The sequence below is a fragment of the Gekko japonicus genome, unplaced genomic scaffold, assembly GCF_001447785.1.
Source record: "Gekko japonicus isolate JY-2015 unplaced genomic scaffold, Gekko_japonicus_V1.1 scaffold1828, whole genome shotgun sequence".
In the NCBI taxonomy this organism is placed as follows: Eukaryota; Metazoa; Chordata; class Lepidosauria; order Squamata; family Gekkonidae; genus Gekko; species Gekko japonicus.
The window spans coordinates 141,863-162,583 of record NW_015176028.1 but is presented as its reverse complement, the minus strand read 5'-3'; the positions used below and the strand labels follow the sequence as shown (position 1 = coordinate 162,583).

The window sequence follows — 20,721 nt, the reverse complement described above, 5'->3', positions numbered from 1 at the left end:
GGGGGGTAGCTGGAGCTGGAGGGGACGATGAGGCCCGCTGCTTTGGGTAGGGTTAAGCAAGCGTAAGAGAAGCCATGCGGGAATCAGGCCCCAGGCCAACCCTGTTCTGGGTCGCACGGGGGCCAGGGCTCCAGAAGCCCTCCCACTCTTGCCCCCCCTCCCCTCCCAAGCACCAAGAACACAGAATATCACTGCCCCAGAGTGAGTGTCCCATCTGTACCTGGTGGCTTATAGCCACTCATGGTCCTCTGCTCTTAAGAACATAGGTCAAGGTAAAAGTCCCCTTCCTCGAAAGCCAGGCGAATCCAACTCTAGGGTTGCGGTGCTCATCTCCGTTTCCAAGCCGAAGAGCCCGCGCTGTCCGAAGACGTTTCCGTGGTCATGTGGCCGGCATGCCTAAACACCAAGGCGCACGGAACACTGTGACCTTCCCACCGAAGTGGTACCTATTTATCGACTTGCAATTTCTTGCTTTCGAACTGCTAGGTTGGCAGGAGCAGGAACTAGAGACGGGAGCTCACTCCGTCATGCGGCACCCGGATCTCGAACTGCTGAACTACCGACCTTCCACAGCCTGCAGTTCAGCGTCTTAACCACTTGAGCCACCGCAGCTCCTCTTAAGAACATAAGGGATGCCATATTGGATCAGGCCAGTGGCCTACCCAGTCTACCACACTGTGTCACACAGTGATCAAAGCCCAGGTGTCATCAGGAGGTCCACAAGTGGGGCAAGGACTCCAGAAGCCCTCCCACTGTTGCCCCTCAAGCACCAAGAAGAGAACATCACTGTCCCAGGCAGAGTGTTCCATCTATACCTGGTGGCTAATAGCCACTGATGGACTTCTGCCAACCTCCAGACGGGGCCTAGAGATTTCCCAGAATTAGAGCTGTCCCCATTAGTGTGCAATGGCCAGGGCTCGTCCATCCACACCCACCACACATTGGTGTTGGTTAGCCCCCTGCAGGGGCACACTGGTCCTTCTACATGTGGGGCTGCCACATTGGACCTGGCCAATGACAGCGATGGGTGTTGGTTCACCTGTTGACTCCTCCCGTGGAAGCAGTGGACAGGTTTATTCTATTTCCTTTACTTTGTTGATCGGCCACCTGTCTTGCTGAGTCTCCAGGCAGAAATTCTATCCAACCGTGTACTTCAGGTGATTGTTCAGCCCATGGACAGTTCACTGCTGAACTTGTGAGCCAAATCCATTTCAAAGCATTAGCCATATTCAGTTGCTAAAACACAGGCAAACCTGGATAGCCCGGACTTGCCTGATCTTGGAAGCTGAGCAGGACTGGCCGTGGTTAGTATATGGATGGGAGACCTCCAAGGAAGTCCAGAGTTTCTATGCAGAGGCAGGCAATGGCCAACCAGTGCTGGCCAGAGCTTACCATGAAAACCCCAAGGGGGGCTGCCATAAGTTGTCTGTGACTTGACAGTGCTTTCCACCAACAACCACATGTAAGGGAAGGTCACACATATCGATCCTTTCAATACGTCTGGTGGCCGTTTTGTGAGAATAATGCCATGCATCTATTTTCCAGCTTTGGTGTGCAAGATGAGGAACCCAGATTTCGGAGCACATACCCACATTGCCGTGGCCATGCCAAATGGTGACCATGAATTCTGAGTAGTGTCTTCTGGGATAACATGAGGTTTTAAAGATGGGTAGTCCTATTAGTCTGTCTGTAGCAGTAGAGAAGAGCCAGAGTCCAGGAGCACCTTAAAGACTAACAAAATATGTGGCAGGGGAGGAGCTTTTGCTTGTCACTGCTCACTTCTTCAGACCCCTGCAGCAACCCGGGGAGGGGGCAGGGAACACTCTTAGCTTTTTAATGTGTGAAAGATGGGAGAGCTGCTGAGTAAATGAAGGCAGAGGAGAGGTCTCCGCAGCACATACAAGGAAGGAGATACTTGAGCAGCTGTCCATGCTGTGAGGATTAAGGTGTTGAAAGCATGTTGCACTTTTCATCTGGCAAATTGCGCAGGGGGTCGTTCTCCTGCATTCATTTGCTCTGCAAAAGCCAGTCCCCACTGCTGGTTTAAAAGCCAAGGAACAGTTTCTACCTTTGATTGAAGACCTAGCAAGGAGGGGGCCAAAATAATTGTGTGACAGCGTTGTGTTGCCAGTCAAAGTACATCCCAGCAGCTGTGTGTAGGATATGGCAGGTACTACACATCATTTTAGTGTCCTGGCACAAGAATTTGTATGCATCATCTCTAGAGCACATGTGTATAAATTCATGTGCATGAACACTAGACTGCCGTGCCATACACAGCAGCTGCTGGGATGGGTACAACTCTTTAGAGTGCCAAAGGAATGGGTGTTTTCTTCAACAGGCCAGCCTGTTTAGCCCACTGGGAGAAAGAGCCAGGACCAGTCAAAATACTGCCTTCTGCACCTGAAGAAAATATCCTTGAGTCTGTAAGGGGTAAATAAAGATTTCATGTAGAGGTAGCACCTAAAAGGGTTTTCCCCCCCCCCTTGAGAAAAGACAGCCAGCCATGTTTCCGTTTAAAAATCTGGGACAGACAAAGGGCACACCACAGATTCCCCAGCCGATTAAAAGTTACGCTTTATGAAAAAATAAAGACAGCCTGACACACATTTCCATTTTAGAAACCAGGTAGAGAGGCAAATGCCTCTTAACCCTGAAATCCTGTCCAGCCCCCGTGCATGAAAAGTGACTCTGAAGTAAGCCCTACCGAATACAATGATATCCCCCTCCTAAGTATGTTTCGGACTGTAGACCTGCGGTGGATTCTATGTATCTTTAGTGGGAAGCCGATCCCACCCTGTTCCAGATTGCCTGCTTGCTTCCAGGTGGGGTTCCTAATGGATTTCCCCCCCCCTCCCTTTCCTTTGACAGCACCTTTCTTTGCAGCTTCATCAGGTGCTCCAGCTTTCGCTGTGAAGAACTTCAGCTGCTGAGTCCTCCCAAATCAGACAGCTGCTAATGGCAGGGGAGGAGAACAGCTGGGGGAAACAGAGGGATCTTGCCTGCCTCTCCTCCTCGCTGACAATTAGCTTTCTGGGGATCCTTTCCTGTGGCACTTGTGCAAAAACCGTACCCTTAGAACTCTGTTGTGATTGATCTGGAATATCACCCACTTGAATCCATAGGGACGATGGTTCAGTCCAGTGGCACCTTTAAGACCAACCAAGGTTTATTCTAGGCATAAGCATTTGTGTGAATGCACATGTGCACACACACACGGAAACTCATCCCTTGAATAAACCTTGGTGGGTCTTAAAGGTGCCACTGGACTCAGACTTTGTTCTGCTGCTTCAGACCCACACGGCTACCCCCACCTTGAATCTGTAGGATTACTGTATGATGGATCGACTGGGGTGGGATCTGCTCGGCCTTGAAGTTTGCTGGATGGTCTTGATGCTCCGCCTGCTCACAGGGTTCTTGCCATGATAAAATGGGGTGAGTGGGGGATGTTGCCACCCCCACCCCCAAAAAAAGGCCTCACCTGGCTTAGGTCCCCTTAATGAATGGCAGCATGAGGTTGAAATATCAGCAGGTGATGTTTGGCTGCCCATCAAGCTGTGGGGTTAATGGAGCAATTGCAGTAACAGTGTGTGTGTGTGGGGGGAGGGTCTGCTCTAATTGTGGCTTGGTCGGGATCCCCACCTTCCAGTTCAACAAGGACCAGAACCAGAGGGTTGTCCAAAAGTGGTTTGTGTGCTTTCAACAGGAGGAGGAAATTGGATTTATACCCCATCCTTCACTACCCGAAGGAGTCTCAGAGCGGCTTACACACTCCTTTCTCTTCCCCTCCCCACAACAGGCACCCTGTGAGGTAGGTGCGGCTGGGAGAGCTCTGACAGAAACGGCTCTTTTTCAAGGACAGCTCTTATCAGAACCATGGCTTGCCCCAGGTCATCCAGCAGGTGCAAGTGGAGGAGTGGGGAATCAAATCCGGTTCTCCCAGATTAGAGTCCATGCTCCTAACCAATACACCAAACAGCTGTGTGGCTCAAGAAGCTGATTGATACTGGAGCTGGTGGCTGGAATGGATGATCTGGGCACGGGCTGGGTTTCTTCCTTTTTGCAATTGGGCTTATCAGCATTTTTTTTATAAGGTGGACCACTTGGTGAGACGTTTGGAGGCAGAAACAGATCTCAAGGGCTGTGTTTCAGATTGGCTGAAAGGGTTCCTTGTGGATCAGGTGCCAAGGGCTGCTGTCAGAGACCAGTTGTCATTGGCGCGGAAACGTGACCGGTGGGGTTCCTTGGAATTTGTCTCTGTTGCCCGTGCCATTTCCATCTCTGCACGAAATCCCTTGGGAGAGACGACCTGTGACTTTGGAGCTGGGTGTTGTCAGTGTCCTGGGCACGGGCTGGTTCCAGACTCTGATGGGCCCTGGACAGAAAGTAATCAGGGCTCTCCTCCTCCCTTGCTTACACCTTTCTTCCTGCCCCCACCCACGTACCCCTCACCTTCCTGGGCATCCTTTCTATGCTTGCTCCTGACCCCTCCCATAGTCCCCTGCAGGCCCTTTCCTCAATGGGAGGTGTGTTCAGCTGGGAGTGCTGCTGCTGTAGCCATCCCCACCCACAGACACTGGCAGTGCTGGGCAGCCCAGGTACCCGGGAGAACAGGAAGTAGAGTGCTTACGAGCAAGTAGCTGAGGGACGGGCATGCGGGCAGGAGAGGAGGTGCTCAAGTTGGGGGTGTGACAGTGGGGCCCTGACAGAAGCCCTGGGCCCTGATAGATGCCCCACATCAAGGGATGCTGGCCCTGGCCCTGATCCTGAATCTCACACTGTCCCAGAGCACTGCTGGTATCGGATAAGCCGTGCATTGTAGCAGCAGCATAAAGCAGAACTGGAATACGGCAATTAGCCAGATTGGGTTGGATGACAAAACTCATGAAAGAAAGCTGAAAGATCGTTCATATATAGGTTGAACAAAAATGGGCCCAAAAGGCAGCCCTGCCTAACCGCTTTATCAAGGTTATTAAATGGCTCATTCAGCTCACCACCATACCACAGGGATCCTGAGCTGTAAAGGTCCACATGAAGCTGCGTGAGCCATAGTAGCCTTTTTATACATCATGGTGTGTCGCAGCTTTTCTCAAGAGTCTTTTGGTATAGTGGTTAGGTGCGCGGACTCTAATCTGGGCGAACTGGGTTTGATTCCTCACTCCTCCACATGCAGCTGCTGGATGACCTTGGGCAAGCCATAGTTCTGTCAGAGCTGTTCTTGAAAAAAAAGCAGTTTCTGTCAGAGTTCTCTCAGCCCCACCTTCCTCACAGAGTGTCTGTTGTGGGGAGGGGAAGGGAAAGGAGTTTGTAAACCGCTTTGAGACTCCGAGTGAAAGAGTATAAATCTAATCTCTTCTTCTTCTGATAGGGATGGCATTCAAAGCCGTATTTGGATCAATAAATCATACGTAAAGGGTGCTATTTGAGAAAGTGTATTTTTCAATCAGATGATACAGAACTAGAAAATGGTCCAAGGTTGAACTACCCCTCCTGAACCATATCTGTTCCTGGCTCAGAATTTACCCTGTTCACGCCAAGAGTTTAAGGCATCTGGCCGATACAAAGAGTATAGTTTGTCCAAGCAAGATTATAAGCAGATAGGATGATAGCAGCTTAGGTCCAATGGTCGATCCTTTCTTAAAGAGAGGAAATATTGTCATGTGCCTCCAGAATTTTGGGATGGCCCCAGACTTGTTTATTTGCAAAAACAGCCAAGCAAGGATCTCTGCCCACCAAGATGGATTTAATTTGAATAGTTTATTTGGGATAAGGTCTGCTTCAAGGGCCTTCCTTAAGCGGAGGTGATGGATCATGCCTTCAACTTGAGAAGGGGTCACCTCAGGCCAGTCTGAAAGTGGGCCATCAGGTTCATGCATCTCAGAAGTAAAAAAGTTCCCTCAGAACAGCAAACTAGTTTTCTTTTTAAATACGACCCCCTAGACTTCTGATCGAATACAGAAGGGAATGCTGCCACGTGTTCTAATGCCCATATTAATAATTGCCACAAATACCAAATTGTCATTAGTTTTTACAGCCAGAATTAAACATCCAGAGTTCCTGTGTAAATTCTTCTCCTTATGCTTTAAGCAATCTCTAGCGTGTCTTAAAAGAGCCAAGAATTCCCTCAGAAAAAAGTGTGGTATTACTCCTCTTTAGTTCCCTATGTTTCTGCTGTAGGTCTCTTGATAAGCCTGCGTTCTCTGTCAAACCATGTACCAGAACTCTTGGGGGGGGCCGAGGGCCTCACGAAAGGAGAATTGATCAGGTGTAATTTTATAGTACGAGGGTGTTATCAGCCTGGGCCTGCTGGTGAGGCCTAGTGGCTCTGGGAAAGCCAGAGTGAACACTGGGCCTACATTTCCCAGGTCTCCTTTGGACCCTGTGATTGGTTAGCAGGGGATTTGGAGGGGAAACTCGCACCAGTAGGTGAGTAGGGGGTGGTGCCTGGGAAGAAGAGATAAAAGGCCTTGCCTAAAGGGGGAGGCGGTTCACTCCCAGGGAGCAGAGCTGGGAAAAGGTTGTTGCAGAAGGAGGGATTCCCCATCCCAGAAGGGGTGAGTCAGTTTAAAGCCAGTCTCCAAGAGACAGCCCAGACAGACGCATTAGGGTTCTTTTATTTGCTTACCTACATTTACTGTTCTCATTATTCTACAAATTACTTGAAAACCCGTTGTTACTAGACCTCTTAAATAAAAAATGGGCTCTTTTTTTTAGCGGGAACTCCTTTGCATATTAGGCCTGATGTAGCCAGCCCTCCAAGAGCTTACAGTAGCCCCTGTAAGAAGAGCTCTATAAGCTCTTGGAGAATTGGCTACACTAGGGGTGTGTGGCCTAATATGCAAAGGAGCTCCTGCTACAAAAAGAGCCCTGAGATTGTTTATTAGAGAAGAAGAGATTGGATTTATACCCCGCCCTTCACTACTTGAAGGAGTCTCAGAGCGGCTTACAATCTCCTTTCCCTTCTCCCCACAACAGACACCCTGTGAGGTAGGTGGGGCTGAGCGAGCTCTCTCAAGAACTGCTCTTGAGAGAACTCTGAGACAACTTGTGACTGATGCAAGGTCAAAAGTTTCAAAGTTTAAGTTTAATAGCCCATCGGCCATACACCATAATTTTTTTAAAGAGTTTAAAAGAACAGTAAAACAAAAATTTGCCACATCTACAATACAATTTTGGCAGAGGCTGTTCAGAAGTAGTCTTAATCTTCCTGCTTCAGGAAAAGATTAATATTTCAACAGCCATTTTTGTCAGAATCTTTCTCTTGCTGCTGCATGCTTTGGACAGTAGTAGAAAACATGACATGCCGAGTCAAGTTCTGTCAAAGGGCAATCACAATAGCGCTGGTCCAGAGGGGTCTTGAGAAAACAGCCCTTCATCTGGGCTGTAGGAAACGCATTGCTGTGTGCAATCATGTATGACCATCTCAGTTTTGGAATGGTCAACATGTTTAAGTAAAGAGGCAGGTCAAATTTGGTGGAATATGTAATTCCTAGATGAAGTGGGGAGGATTTTTGTCTAGCATCTGTTTGAAGAGCGTCCCAATCATTTTAGAGCAACTTTTCTGTGAGTAAAGTTTGTCTTTTGGTTACGTTCTCTGTCTTCCGTAAGCCCAGTTGTCTTGTTTTCGCATTTACAGCATCATTCCATTTTAACCAGCAACGTTCATCTTCTGTCAATATGGTAAAGGTTGGGAGGCTTTCAGCATTTAACAGTTGATATTTATAGCTGACTATGGCCTTCCAGATCAAAGTTGAGATTTTTGGGAGGCCTATCTCAAGCCCTATGACTGCGGAAGCAACGCATGATGGTAAAGTTAATATTTTACGGAAGAAGGCTTGCTGTTGTTTTTCAAGTTGCTCTGTTTGACCTGGGAACCATATAGTATGCTCGGTAGTATTAAGGTCTTGTACGCTTTCAGGAGTTCTGGCACATATTGAGCTCCTTGGCTATAGAAAAACTTCTTCGAGGCTAGTAAGGCTAGATAGACGTTCTGTCTAAGATATTTAATGTGCTAGGACCGTGATAGGTTTGGCTGGAATACAATTCCTAGATATCTGAATTCATCTTGTTTTATCTTGTTTTTATGTATTGGCATGCGTGCCCTGATTTTAGCTGGCCTGAGCCTGTTTGTGGGGAGGGCGGCCTAGAAAAAAATAAATAAATATAAATAAATAAATTTAAAAACCTGTTGCAATTTGTACCTTCCAATTTTCCATCTTTTTTTGACCTTCTTGTTGATTTTGTGAAGACCATAATTTTGGACATCCTCATTTATCTCCAATAGTTCTTCATTGCAGTAGGCTGTAAATGCTTTAATGGCACGTTTTAGGCCAATCAGAGTTCTTGATAATAGGACACAGTGGTCAGCAGGGCAGGCACTGGTCGGTTTCTCACACAGGGTGCATGAGTGGGAATGTTTTGAAGACCTGGGGCAAAGTCATTTAGATATAAGTTGAATAGATGTGGTGCAAGAACACATCCTTGATGAACACCTCTTTGGATAGATATAGGGTTGGATAACTGCCCCTCATTGTTTATTTTAACACGCAGTGAGTTTCCCAAATAAAGAGTCATTATTAATTTTAACCTTTTAGGCAGGCTTGTAGCATTTAGTTTGTTCCATAGACATGTGTGTGAAAGGCAGCCCTTAAATCAATAAAGGCTACATATAAGGAGCCAGGTGTGTCTAGTGCATATTTGCTTATCAGCGAGGCCAGAGTGAAACAGTGATCTAAACAAGAGTAGCTCTTTCCAAAGCAGTTGCATGTGGAGGAGGAGAGAATCAAATTCTCCAAGATTAGAGTCTGTGCTCCTAACCACTACACCAAACTGGCTCTCTGGCTGGGTCCTCACGCCTCATTCAGTCACATGGAAAGCAATGCTCCCTCTAAGCTGTGTAGTCTTCTGAGCAAAAATTCTATTTTTGTGAGCTACTGGCAGTACTGCTCTGAGCCAAGACAAAATATGTGAGCTGGGGGCTAAACTGTGAACTAGCTCACACTAACCTAGCTTGTTACTCTGCCTGGGTCCTCACGCCTCGTTGGGAACCCTACTGGGAAAGTACTGTAGAGAGGTGTAAGGTCTCCTGAAGAGACCCGTACCAGAGTGGTGGCAGCTTGCAGAACGCTTCCCTGGTCCCCTGCTTATGACAAAGGGCTTGAAGGGGGATAATAGCCTATACAGTACAGTGAGAGAGCTCCTAGCTACATCGGACCCAAGGATTGATCTCCTTAGAGGCAACACTTCTGAGGAGGCCACCATTTCTTGGGCCAGGCGAGCAGCATCGTCATTCTAGCAGGTTCTGGGATACTGGGACATACAGTTTTGCCTGGCTGCAGAGAGTCTGACATCAGGCCTGTTCCTATGCAGAACAGTAGGGAGAAGATCAGTGCCCCCAAAAGAAGGAAACTCCCAGGAAGCTGTCCAAGGAGCTGAGATCAGGAGGAACAATGAAATAACCAGGGCTCTAGTCGGGGGGGAGCTCTCAGGTACGGAGCTCCGGAAGAGAACCTCTAGGGGGCGGGGCGGTCACGTGGTGAAGCCCCGCCCCCTTCTTTACCCCGCCCTCTGCTTCGATCCTCATTCCGTTTGGGAATGAGGATGAAGCAGGAGGGTAAGTAGCCGGGCCTTCTGACACACTTCCGGTGATGTCAGGGGGTGTGGCCTTCTGTCACTTCCGGTGATGTCAGGGGGCGTGGCATATGCAAATAAGTTATGCTAATGAGTTATGCTAATGAGCTCCGGCAGCTCTTTTTCTACAACAAGACCCCTGGAAATAACCGATACCAGTAGCTTCCTTGAAGCCCAAGAAGGCGTAATCCCTGCTTGGATCGAATCTCTGGTAGCCATTCAAGACTACTGAGATCCTTTGGATAGCAAAAGTGGCCAACCTCAGGCTGAGGGAATTATGTTTATTTTTATAAGTTATGCTAATGAGTTATGCTAATGAGCTCCGGCAGCTCTTTTTCTACAACAAGACCCCTGGAAATAACCGATACCAGTAGCTTCCTTGAAGCCCAAGAAGGCGTAATCCCTGCTTGGATCGAATCTCTGGTAGCCATTCAAGACTACTGAGATCCTTTGGATAGCAAAAGTGGCCAACCTCAGGCTGAGGGAATTATGTTTATTTTTATCCCGTCTTTCCCAGTAGGGGGACCCAGCGGGGCTTGCCTTGTTCTCCCCCTCCTCTATTTATCCTCAGAACAACGTTGCTGGGACAGCAAAAGGGACAGGGGGAGATGCTGGGAGAGGAACAGTGTGATTTAATACTCCTCCCCCCCCCCCCGCTGCTTGTCAGTGTGTTTTAGCCCCTGCCAGGGCAAGTGTTCCCTCTAAGCTGAGTTAGGGTGAGCTGGCTCACAGTTTTTCAGCCTCCGGCTCACTGCTTTTTGCCTTAGCTCAGGAAGGATGGCTCCAGAGCAAACTAATTTCTGCAGCAGCCAAATCGCTGGCTCACCACTTTAATGCCAGTCGCTCACCGAGTAGGATTTTTGCTCACAGGACTCCACAGCTTAGAGGGAACCTCCCAGGGCTATTTTTGGGCAGGAACGCACAGGAACTGAGTTCCGGCTGGCTCCCAAGTTGGCCACGCCCAGCAGGAACTCATTAGTATAATAGGCCACACCCAACAGCAGAAACTCATTAGGATTGGCTACATTAGGGGTGTGTGGCCTAACATGCAAAGGAGTTCCTGCTATAAAAAAGGCCCTGGGTTTTGACCACAAACAAGATAAACAGAATAAGAAGCAAAAGGTGGGTGTGGCTGGATGACCACACTTCTGGTAACATGGGGGTGTGGCCTAATGTGCTAATGAGCTGTGCTGTCAGGGGTGTGGCCTAATATGCTAATAAGTTTCTGCTGTTGGGTGTGGCCTATTATGCTAATGAGTTCCTGCTGGGCTTTTTCTACAAAAAGAGCCCTGGCTGCCCTAGTCTTGTGTGTGTGTGTGTGTGTGTGAATAGCCCACTCTCTCTGGGTGCATGGTTCCACTTTCTTGAGCAGACATTTGGTGGCTCATCCGGCTTCCTGCGGTAGCCGTTTTGTGGAGGCGCACACTGATCCTAGGGTTGCCAACACCTGGCTAAAAGATTCCTGGAGATTTATGGGTGAAGTCTAGAGAAAGTGGAGTTTGCAGAAGAGGCGGAGATCAGTGGAGATAAGTTCCCCGTATTTAACCTCTGAAGCTGCCATTTTATCCAGAGGATCCGAGTTCTGTAGTGTGGAGCTTAGTTGGGATTCTAGAACTCCAGGCTCCACCTGGAGATTGGCAACCCAGATGGTCTCTCAGAGTTCTGTGGCAGTTGACCCGACTCTGAGTTCTGTGGCAGTTGACCTGCTGGGAGGTTGGGCACGGTCACCTCTCCGTTGGATTCATCAATTGTGGCTTTGGGCTTTCCACTTCCTCATCTGGAAAACTACAGGAAGCCTCTCCCTGAACCTCTTCCTCTCCGTAAAACCCAATCTGGAGATGGCATCCCCCAACCTGGCAACCCTAACAACTGGCACTGCCGTTCTGCTTCAGTGGGCGTAGCAGGGGGCACAGAGCTTGGCACTGAGGTCGGTTTCCTTTGGGGAAGAGGACCCGGCTGTCTTAGGGAGCCTTTCTCATATTTATCTTCCTTGTTCTGAGGAGTATTTTCACAGAGCTATCTGTTGGGATTGTTCTTTTTCGCCACTTTGGCAGGGGGCCCTGTTCTAACCACAGAGCAACTGGGAAAACAGCCCCGAATCTTGCATCTACATTCTTTTACCCAGGCAGTTCCCCAGTAACCAAATCTAGTAGAAATAGCACTTGAGGTGCAAGGCAAAAAGCCCCAAGGGGGCTCAGCTGGAGCTAGATCCAGGCATGGTGGAGGGACACCCGGCTGCCCCCCCTTCCATTTCTTCCAACCCTGTACTTTTTTTCCTGACCGGAAAGCTGGCGAGTTTTCACTCTAAAGAGATTCTAAGTCCATTGCTGGACACTGAGGGGGCCTTCCAACCTGTAGGGGGAGGAAGAAAATCATTCTTACCCCTTTCCTGGCCATTCATCTGGACTCATACCCCGCAACTGTACTCTTTATTTAGTACTTATTTAGCACGCAGTTAATAACTTGTAATACTGATTCTTCTGTCGTTCTGTTTTTTTGCAACTGCTGTTTGTCTCAGGAGCGGTGGCCTTGTTTGAGTGAAGGGCAGGTATAAACCCAGCTCTTCTTCTTCTTCTGCCCTGGACTGGACTCCCAGCTGAAAAGCCAGGCGAGGTTCTCAGCCAGAGTCACCAGGGGTCCTGGTTCTGTGCAGCTGACTCTGGAAGGTAGGCAGATTAGGCCTTAACATGGACTGGAACGCACTAAAATGTAATTGCTATCAATCTTAACAACCACGCACAGGAAACTTAATAGTAATATTAATAAAAATTGTAGTAGTTTGCAGGCGCTTTAACTGTCTTAATACTAATAACTTTAGCTGTCGTAATGCTAATAATTAGCAGACACTTGAAGAGTTCTCTTGTGTGTCTTCGGGCATGTCCTCCAGTGCGCCCTCCGGCACGTCCTCTGGCACACCTTCCAGGGCATCCTCTTGTGCACCCTGCAGCGTATCTTGTGTGCCCTTCTGCACATCCTGTTGCTCTGGGTGTAGGGGGCAGAAGTGTCCAAAAAGGGTCTGGGACACGGATGAGAATTTTCACAGTGAACCACTTCATCACAAACAAGCCAGAATGTGTATTCATTTGTTTTGTTTTATTTAGTTCATTTATAGCCTACTTTTCTCCCCACTGAAGATCCAAACTTAACACGGATTTCGGTCCCACAAGACGCCACTGGATTTTAAATAAGGACCCGAAATAGGTTAGACATGGACAGAGCGGGCCCTCCCCGACTCCCCTCTCCTGCTACACCCGCAGAATCATGGCTCCTGGGGGAAAGGGGGACCCCTTCAGGAAACAGCATGTGGGCTGTCAGAGAGGTTTGCCGAGGGAGGTGGGTGTCGGCAACTGTCTCGCTCTGAATCCCAGGACTGGGAGGACAGGAGCCAGGGGAGAGACGGCACGGCAGTGCTCTAGGAGGAGCAGGCTAATCTTTTTGCAAAACAGAAACCAGGAGGACATTTTGTTGTTCTTGTCTGTCAGCAAGGTACTCTTCGTTTTGGATCTGGTTGGATTTGGGGGGGGGAACCACATCTCCCTTCAGAACCACCCTGGGTAATATGACGTAGTGGAAGAAACCCCCCTAAGTAGAGTCCCATCTGAGATCACCTTTCTACAGCTGAAGGAATCCTTTCTGAACCCTACAGAATTATTCACCTGATTTATGCTCTCTATTTCTCCCTGGCGGGGACCCAAACTAATTTACAGTCTTCTCCTCCCCTCCATTTCCCCCCCACAACAACCCTGTGAGTTCGGTCCGGCTGCCTCAACAAGCCTCCCTCCCACGCCGATCCCTTTCAGTCTACTGGGCTGAGCAGAAATAAGCCTAACAGTCCCCCGATGTTCTCCGTCCCCCACCTCTGAGCGGGAGAGTTCAGCTTCCCTTCAGGCTGGGCCCAGTGAGCTGCTGGGATAGGAAGACGGAGAGAGGGGGAGAGGCTGCTGGGACAGTAGAAGGGTGATTTAAGACTCCCACAGCTGCTTGTGTGTGTGTTATCCCCCACCATCACGTCTTGCGCATGTGTGTCTTGTAGTCTGTTGGTAACTCTGTGTGTGTGTGCGTGTGCATTTCCTCTTGTATATGTGCTTGGCTCGCTTTTCCTTTGGCATCCATTTTGTGCCTGGCTCTGCCTCCTGCAGCAGCCGTTTTGTGGTTGTGCATCCACCCCCCCTTACGGTTGCCAGCTCTGGACAAAGAAATTCATAAAGATTTGGGTGGCAAACCCTGAGGAGGGCAGAGTTTGGGGAGGAGAGGGAGCCGGGCGGGATGTGATTCTGTAGCATTCACCCTCTGAAGTGGCCGTTTGCTCCAGGGCAACTGATTGCCGTAGTCTGGAGAGAACTTTCCAGTCTAGAACTCCAGGCTCCGCCTGGCGGTTGGTGACCTCACAGCCTCTCTCAGAGTTCCATGACAGTTGAGTGGCCTCTCCTGCCCTGCGGAGAGAAGAGTCAGCACGGCCACCCGTCTGTCGGAAATTAAGCAGGTTCATCCGTTGTCACTTTGGGCCGAGCCGATCTCCTTCCTCTTCCTCATTTGGGAAACTTCAGGGTGCCTCTCCCTGCCCCTCTTTCTGCTCCTAAAACAACTGCCTCCAAGCCGCTGACTTTCACTTTCAGAAGCCAATTGGAAAAGAGAGTTCCCAAAGGGGGAGCACTGAACAGAGACCCCACTGCCTGATTTCCCTGCCATTCTGTTTTCACAACCACCACTTCCATCATGTTTGTTCTCAGTGCACCACAGCAAACAGAATGAAGCGTCCTGTTCCCTCCAATTTGGCAGTTTTGGGAAGACATCCTCAGAGCCACCAATGTAGATTGGAGGGGACTGCATGGGAATGGATCAAGAGCAAATAAATAGAGAGGGAGGAGCTCTGTCATGAGAAGCTGAAGATCTGGTGGAGAAGAAAAGGTGCATTTGGACACCTCTTCCTATCAAAAATCTGGGCACCAAGATGGCAGCAGAGCCCCTTGGGTCAGGGAGCCAGCACTTCTTGGGGAGTCCTGAGGTGGATGGAGTCCAGTGGGTTGGGGGGACGGACCCAGTGTGACAGCAGTCCATCACCTCAGAGGTACAACTTGAAAAAAACAAAGGACTGGGACGAGCTGAACAGCCTCAGGGCACCAATCTGCCAACTACTTTACTGTATAATTTATCATTTATCAGAATATTTTAACCACTGAAGCTGTGCCAATTTTGGATTTTTCTCTTTCATCAGCCAAACGTCTCTGGCCTTTCGTCTCTGGCAATGGCACTTGTGCGCGTATCTCCCCCGCCTGCAGAACGAGAGAGAGAATGTCATCCTTGCCCGTTTTTCAGCCATTCATCTAGTCTCAGGTGAGTCTGGACACTTCCCCCAAATTGTATTCTCTATTACAGGGGTCCCCAATCTTTTTGGAAATCTGACACGGTATGGTGGGCTTAGCCACAAAATGGCTGCTGCAGTTTTCAGTCGCACAGTGAAAAGCCTTTTGCTGTGATGGCAGCTGCTGCCAAAAAACATTTTAAGAAATCTCCATAGCCAGAAGCCTTGCTGGGAAAAAGCCCCACCTGGTCTTGCCCACTTTCTAAAAACACTTGGCGGGCTCCTTAGCAGGTGTCGGTGGGTGCCATGGGGCCCATAGGCACCGTGTTGGGGACCCCTGCTCTGTTCATTAGTAGTTATCTATCTATATATCTAATTTCCAACAGAGGGCGCCGTGTGCGGATACTTATTTCCACTAACAGGAAGCTCACTCTGCCCCAACAGCTTTTCCTACATAGTGAGTATACCTCCTGTGTCTGCAGAAAAATCCAAGAAGTAAAAAAATCCCTTCAGGGACGGCTGAATCCCCCCCAATACCTTTTGAAATGGCCTCTGCAGGGATCTAACTCCAGGCATCAGGTGAGAGAGAGGTTAGAACGTTCGGGGAGGGGGGAGGGAGGCTTCTAACTGGCTCTGTGAGTCAAAGGGTGGGGGAAGGGCCCTTTCCAGGCTTCTTTTGGCATTTCAAGGAGGGAGGGAGGGAGGGAGGGAGCCGTGGGGCCAGGCCTCACAAGAGTTGCCAGTGCCAGGCTGGGGGATTTCTTGAGCTTTTGTGGAGGGCTGGGTTTGGGAAGGGAGAGGCCTCAGCTGGGTATAATGCCACAGAGTCCACCCTCAAAAGCAGCCATTTCCTCCAGGGAGACAGACCTCTGCTGTCTAGAGTCCAGTTTTAATTCTGGGGGCTCCCCAGGTCCCATTTGGAGGTTGGCAACTCTAGGCCTAGCAGTAGTCTAGGGTTGCCAGGTGCCCCCTGATTTGCATGACTCACCTAGCCTCGGCTGCTTGCTACCATTCATTAGCAGCCACGCTATGAAAGCCAGTGAGGTGCAGCAGTTAGAGCTTCAAAGTAAGGTCTGCAAGACCCAGGTTCAGATCCCCATCTTGCAGTGGAAGCTGGCTGCATGATTTTGGACCAGTCACATATTCCAGCCTAACCAGCCTCACAGGGTTGTTGTGCAGATAAAAAGGAGGAGGGAATAATGAAAGCTGCTTTTGTCCCCACTGTGGAGAAAGACTGTAATTTTCCTAGGTAGAGGCTGGGGGTGGAGATGGAAAGCAGAAGACAGAGAGGCAGATAAAGGTAAACTGGCTGTTAAATAAATAAATAAATAAATAGGGTTGCCAACTCCAGGTTGGGAAATTCCTGGACATTTGCGGGGTGGAGCAGAAAAAGAGAGAGAAAGAGTGATGAAGTGGGGAGGCAGAAAAACAATGAGAAAGATGACAGGTCAGAAAGAGAGTCAAAACACAACAGGCAATATACATTTTAGAGGTAAGGTGTATTGTGCAAATAATGACAACAGCTGGGATGGACACAGAACACTTCTGCCAATGGGAGGGGATTTCTGTCTGTGGAGTGGCCCTTCCTTGCCTCCCGCTGCAGCTCCCAGTGGCCCCCCGAATGCTGCCCTTTGGGGACAGGAAGAATGGAAGCTGAAAGTTGGGTTTTAATTATATTTTCAGTGATTCATTTTGCCTCCCAGTTCTTTCTAGAGGGGGAATTGCTGGCAACCAGCAGGAGAAAATGGGAGGGGAGGCAATAAGTAATGGTGTGACGTCACTTCCAGGGTGAAACCGTAGAGTTGTCAGCAATTCCTAGAGAAGTGTGACATCTTTGGGGGGTTGTCCCTAGAAGTGATATCACACCATTGGCACAAAGGCCATTTTCCCCCGTCCAGCATCTCTCGGAGCGGTGTCAGGAGACGAGGTGAATGCAGGGGATCCTCCGCCCTGCTGGGGGAATGGCAACCCTGTTGCACCCCCCCCCCCATGTGGGTGATGGGATCTCTGCCATTCTGTCCACCATAAGCACAACCTGGTCAAAAGTCCTGAAACAGGATGGAGAAAGAAGAGTGGGACTCCCATCCCACCCAGGGGACTCCCACCCGCCCCATTCCCATTGGAAGGCTGGTCCTGAGTCTCACTCGCCTGTATCTCCTTCCCAAGGCATCCTTGGAGAACAGGAGACTAAGCCCCTCCCTCCCTCTGTTCTGACCTCCCAGGTGCAGAGCACGGATGGCTGTCCGAAACGCGAGGTGGCGTGTCCGGCTCCGGAAGCGGCAGGAGTCAGGCTGTGAGCCGGCTAAGGAGAATCACATCAGGATATCAGGCTGCCGGCAAAAGGGTCCGGGAAGGACCAACGTTTTGAGGTAGCCAGTTTCACTCTTACTGGGCCAGTCCCCCTTCCAAAGGGGGCTCTGAAGAAGAAGAAGAGTGGAGCTGAAAGTGGCTGCAGCCAAGCCCCACGGGGATCGCTCGGGGGCCGAACTTCCAGCCCTGCCTCAGTGTCCTCTCGGAAGCTGAAAGGGGGATTTTGAGAGAAGGCAGAATTCACAGACAGTGGCAGTCTGGCAGCCCATCTCCTTCCAAGAAGCGCTCCAGGTCCGCTTTCTTTCCCAACCAAGCAGACTGGGCTTGTGGGGCACCTTTCCCCTGTGCTACAGGCACCTTTCGCAGGGCAGTTGTCCGCTCCGGCAGGACCTCTGTGTGCCTGGCTTGGCTACCGAGCCCTTCCGTGGGACATGCCGTTTTATGCACCCTGGGTGAGAGAACTCAGAAAGGGTCCACAGGGGTGGCTCTGGGATGCTTGGGGGCCTGCAAAATGAATGGACATTGCCTCTCTGGAGCAGGCCCCTGTGTTGGGGGGGTATCTGCTGCTGTGGCAGCCAGCACCAAATGCGTCAGGGTCCCTTTGGAGGGCATCCTCAGTGCTGCTGCAGCTGGGGAGAGGGGATGTGGGGAATACCAAGAGAGATTTGTCTTTCCTCCCGCTGTCCAAGGTGTCTTCCCCTTGAGCCCTTTCAGAGAGACCGCCTCACTGCCCCTCATGGACTATCTCCACCCAGAGGCTAGTCAGGGGAACCAGCCCTCTGCCAATCTCATCAGACCACTGGGTGGCCTATGCTACGAAGGATCATACCCCCCTCCAGGGTCGTTCACATCACCTTGTGAGTGATTTCCATCCCTCCCGCCACACTGGACACACAGGAGGATGACGGGGTGGGGAGGGGCACTCCTGCAGAGTCCTCTTTGCTCCAGGTCATCTGGATGGAAGAGAAGAAAGTCAGGCTTTACCTCTCTTGGCTCTCTTGTGCCATCTCTCTTGGAAGGGACTGTGAAATGTGCAAGCGCCCTTGGAAGGAGAGCCTCTGCTGCTTGCTGAGGTTGTCCCGGAACACCATCCATCAACAAGTCACCCTTTGAGTCCTCTCCCACCCTGCCCAAAGACCCGCTTTACAAGAGCTGGCAGAATTGCTTCTGGGTTGTCCTCCCATAGTGGGCAGGTGAAGCTGCATTTTGTCTGACGGGACTTTCTCAGGAAGAGCCCTCTTTGCCCTGGGGCAGGGTTTGGCGTTTCAAGACCCAGCCCCTCCCTGCGGGGGCCCCCGCAGCCACCGTTTGGGAAAAGAGGGGCCCTCGGCAGACGATGGGCCTCGGTGTGGAGAAGGAACAGCCTCGGCTCCTCCCGCGGTTCCAAAGCCAGGGCAATCCATCCCCACCCTTTTCTCTTGAAAGGGACGTTACCTGTGCTTGGCAGGAGTGCCCCGATATCCGCAGGCACCTCCCTGCCCCTCCAAAGATTATAGAGGAGGGCAGAGAGGCTTCGCCGCAGATCTTCAACCTGGGGAAATGGGGAAAGGCCCCAAGTGATTCCTGTCCTCTTTGGAGTCTCAGCCAGGAGCTGGGATGCCGAAGGTGCTCGCTCTCCCCGTCTACTCACCTCCTCCTCCTCCAGCAGTCCATGAGCCTGGCCCAGGTGGGTGTAGAGGAGGATGAGGCCTCCCTCCCTCACCCACGGCATGGCCAGGCTCAAGGCGTCCTCCAGAGCCGCCCGCTGGAAGGAGAGCCTCTGCCCCTGGCTGAGGTGCCCCCGGAACACCTGAAACCCACAAGAAGACACCCTTTCAGTCCTCTCCCGCCCTGCCCAGAGGGAAACCCTGGCGCCTCTTCCCTAGACAGAGCCTGGCCCCCCGGCCTTCCCTCCCTTTTCCAGCAGTCCATGAGCCTGGCCCAGGTGGGTGTAGAGGAGGATGAGGCCTCCCTCCCTCACCCACGGCATGGCCAGGCTCAAGGCGTCCTCCAGAGCTGCCCGCTGGAAGGAGAGCCTCTGCCCTTGGCTGAGGTGCCCCCGGAACACCTGAAACCCACAAGAAGACACCCTTTCAGTCCTCTCCCGCCCTGCCCAGAGGGAAACCCTGGAGCCTTTTCCCTAGACAGAACCTTCCCCCCCCCCGCCTTCCCTCCCTTTCCAAACGGAGACTTGAAACCGCTCCCTCAGGCGGAGCCTCATCTCTCCTCTTCCTGCTCTTCTGGTCAGGGCCAGGTGCACTGTGGGGAGATGGGGCTCCTAAAGGAATAGCCAAAACCTGGGGCATTCCTCAGGCAAGGGAAGAGCCCCACCAGTCTCTCTTCAGAAGGTGGCTCTCCTCTTTCCTGTGGAATAAGCAAAGGCCCCAAGAGGCGAGGCCTTTCTCAAGGCTGCTCCTCCATCACCAGGGAGGGTCCTCCTTACCTCAGCCACGCAGGTGAGGTGCAGGTAGCCCTCCCTCCAGGGATGCTCGGGGTCCTCCTCCCATGCGATGGTGGGCCTCTTCTTCTTCAGGCCTGACAAGAAGACAGCGGGAGCTCAAGCGGACTGGCCCCGCGCAGAACAGCTGAGCTGCTCTCTGGCCTGGGGGTGTCTCTTCCTTTGGAACCAGAACTGCTCTCAAGCAAGGGTCTCTGAGCCCCCCCACTTCCAACCTGACTCGGACACTCCTGAGGGGGTCTGTCCTTGCTCTGCTGGGCCTCCCTCCACCTTACGCACCGGAGGAGGGCTGGGGCCATGGGAACCAGCGGGGAGAGCACCAGGAAAGGCAGCTGAATCCACTGTGGGTGTCTCGGGTGGGAGGAGATGACCGGCTACAGCGGAGGGATGCTGGACTCCTCCTGCCCAGCTGACACCCTGCTGGCGAAGGAGGATGTGCAGGAGCTGGCCGATGACCTCCCTGGCCTTCTCCCAGATGGCAGCTTCCGGGTCGGCCAGGGAGACAGCCAGCTTCGCCGCCAGGCTGCCAAAGTAGTCCTCCTGGATGACCTAGAGGGAAGGAGATGACGAGGCCTCTCTTGCCAATCCACAGGCAGCACCGGAGCCCTGAACCCCCTGAATCTTCCCCCTCCTGACCCCCCACCCCAAATCCAAGGGGGTCCTCTTAGTGGAGAGGGGAGAATTCCCCGGGGTCAGACACTCCAGCATCTGGGAGAGGGAGGGAGACCAGTCCACAGCTTCTCCCTCCAAGAGCTGGGGCAGCCGCTATTCTCTCCCTTTGCTCTGCCCCCTTGGGGAGAAGCCATATCCAGGGGTGGGGGGACTTACATTGAAAGATGGCAGCCTGGTGGCATCCTCCAGGAGGTGGGCCAGGAGGGCGGATGCCCTGGCTCTGGGGGCAGGCCACTGGACCCTCAGCCAGTAGGTGATTTGCTGTGGAAGGAAGCGGCCCCTCAGTCTCAGTGTCCCGGGCCAGGACACGGCACAGCCCCCTTGGCAGAGGTGCCTGCAGCAGCTGTGCCCACCAAGGACTCTGCTCCTC

General features: G+C 51.4%; 1 protein-coding gene across 1 annotated transcript in view; it reads right to left on the bottom strand.

Moving 5' to 3' along the window:
* Positions 1-20,721, bottom strand: part of LOC107123373 (putative bifunctional UDP-N-acetylglucosamine transferase and deubiquitinase ALG13) — a 135,387-nt gene that overhangs the window by 104,500 nt on the left and 10,166 nt on the right. Inside the window, exons 8-13 of the mRNA XM_015426611.1 lie at positions 19,895-20,228; positions 19,665-19,756; positions 19,203-19,289; positions 18,873-19,031; positions 18,677-18,773; positions 17,322-17,451 (exon numbers count right to left, since the gene is read on the bottom strand). Coding sequence (XP_015282097.1) covers positions 17,322-17,451; positions 18,677-18,773; positions 18,873-19,031; positions 19,203-19,289; positions 19,665-19,756; positions 19,895-20,228 — 899 coding nt within the window. The remainder of the gene's footprint in view (positions 1-17,321; positions 17,452-18,676; positions 18,774-18,872; positions 19,032-19,202; positions 19,290-19,664; positions 19,757-19,894; positions 20,229-20,721) is intronic.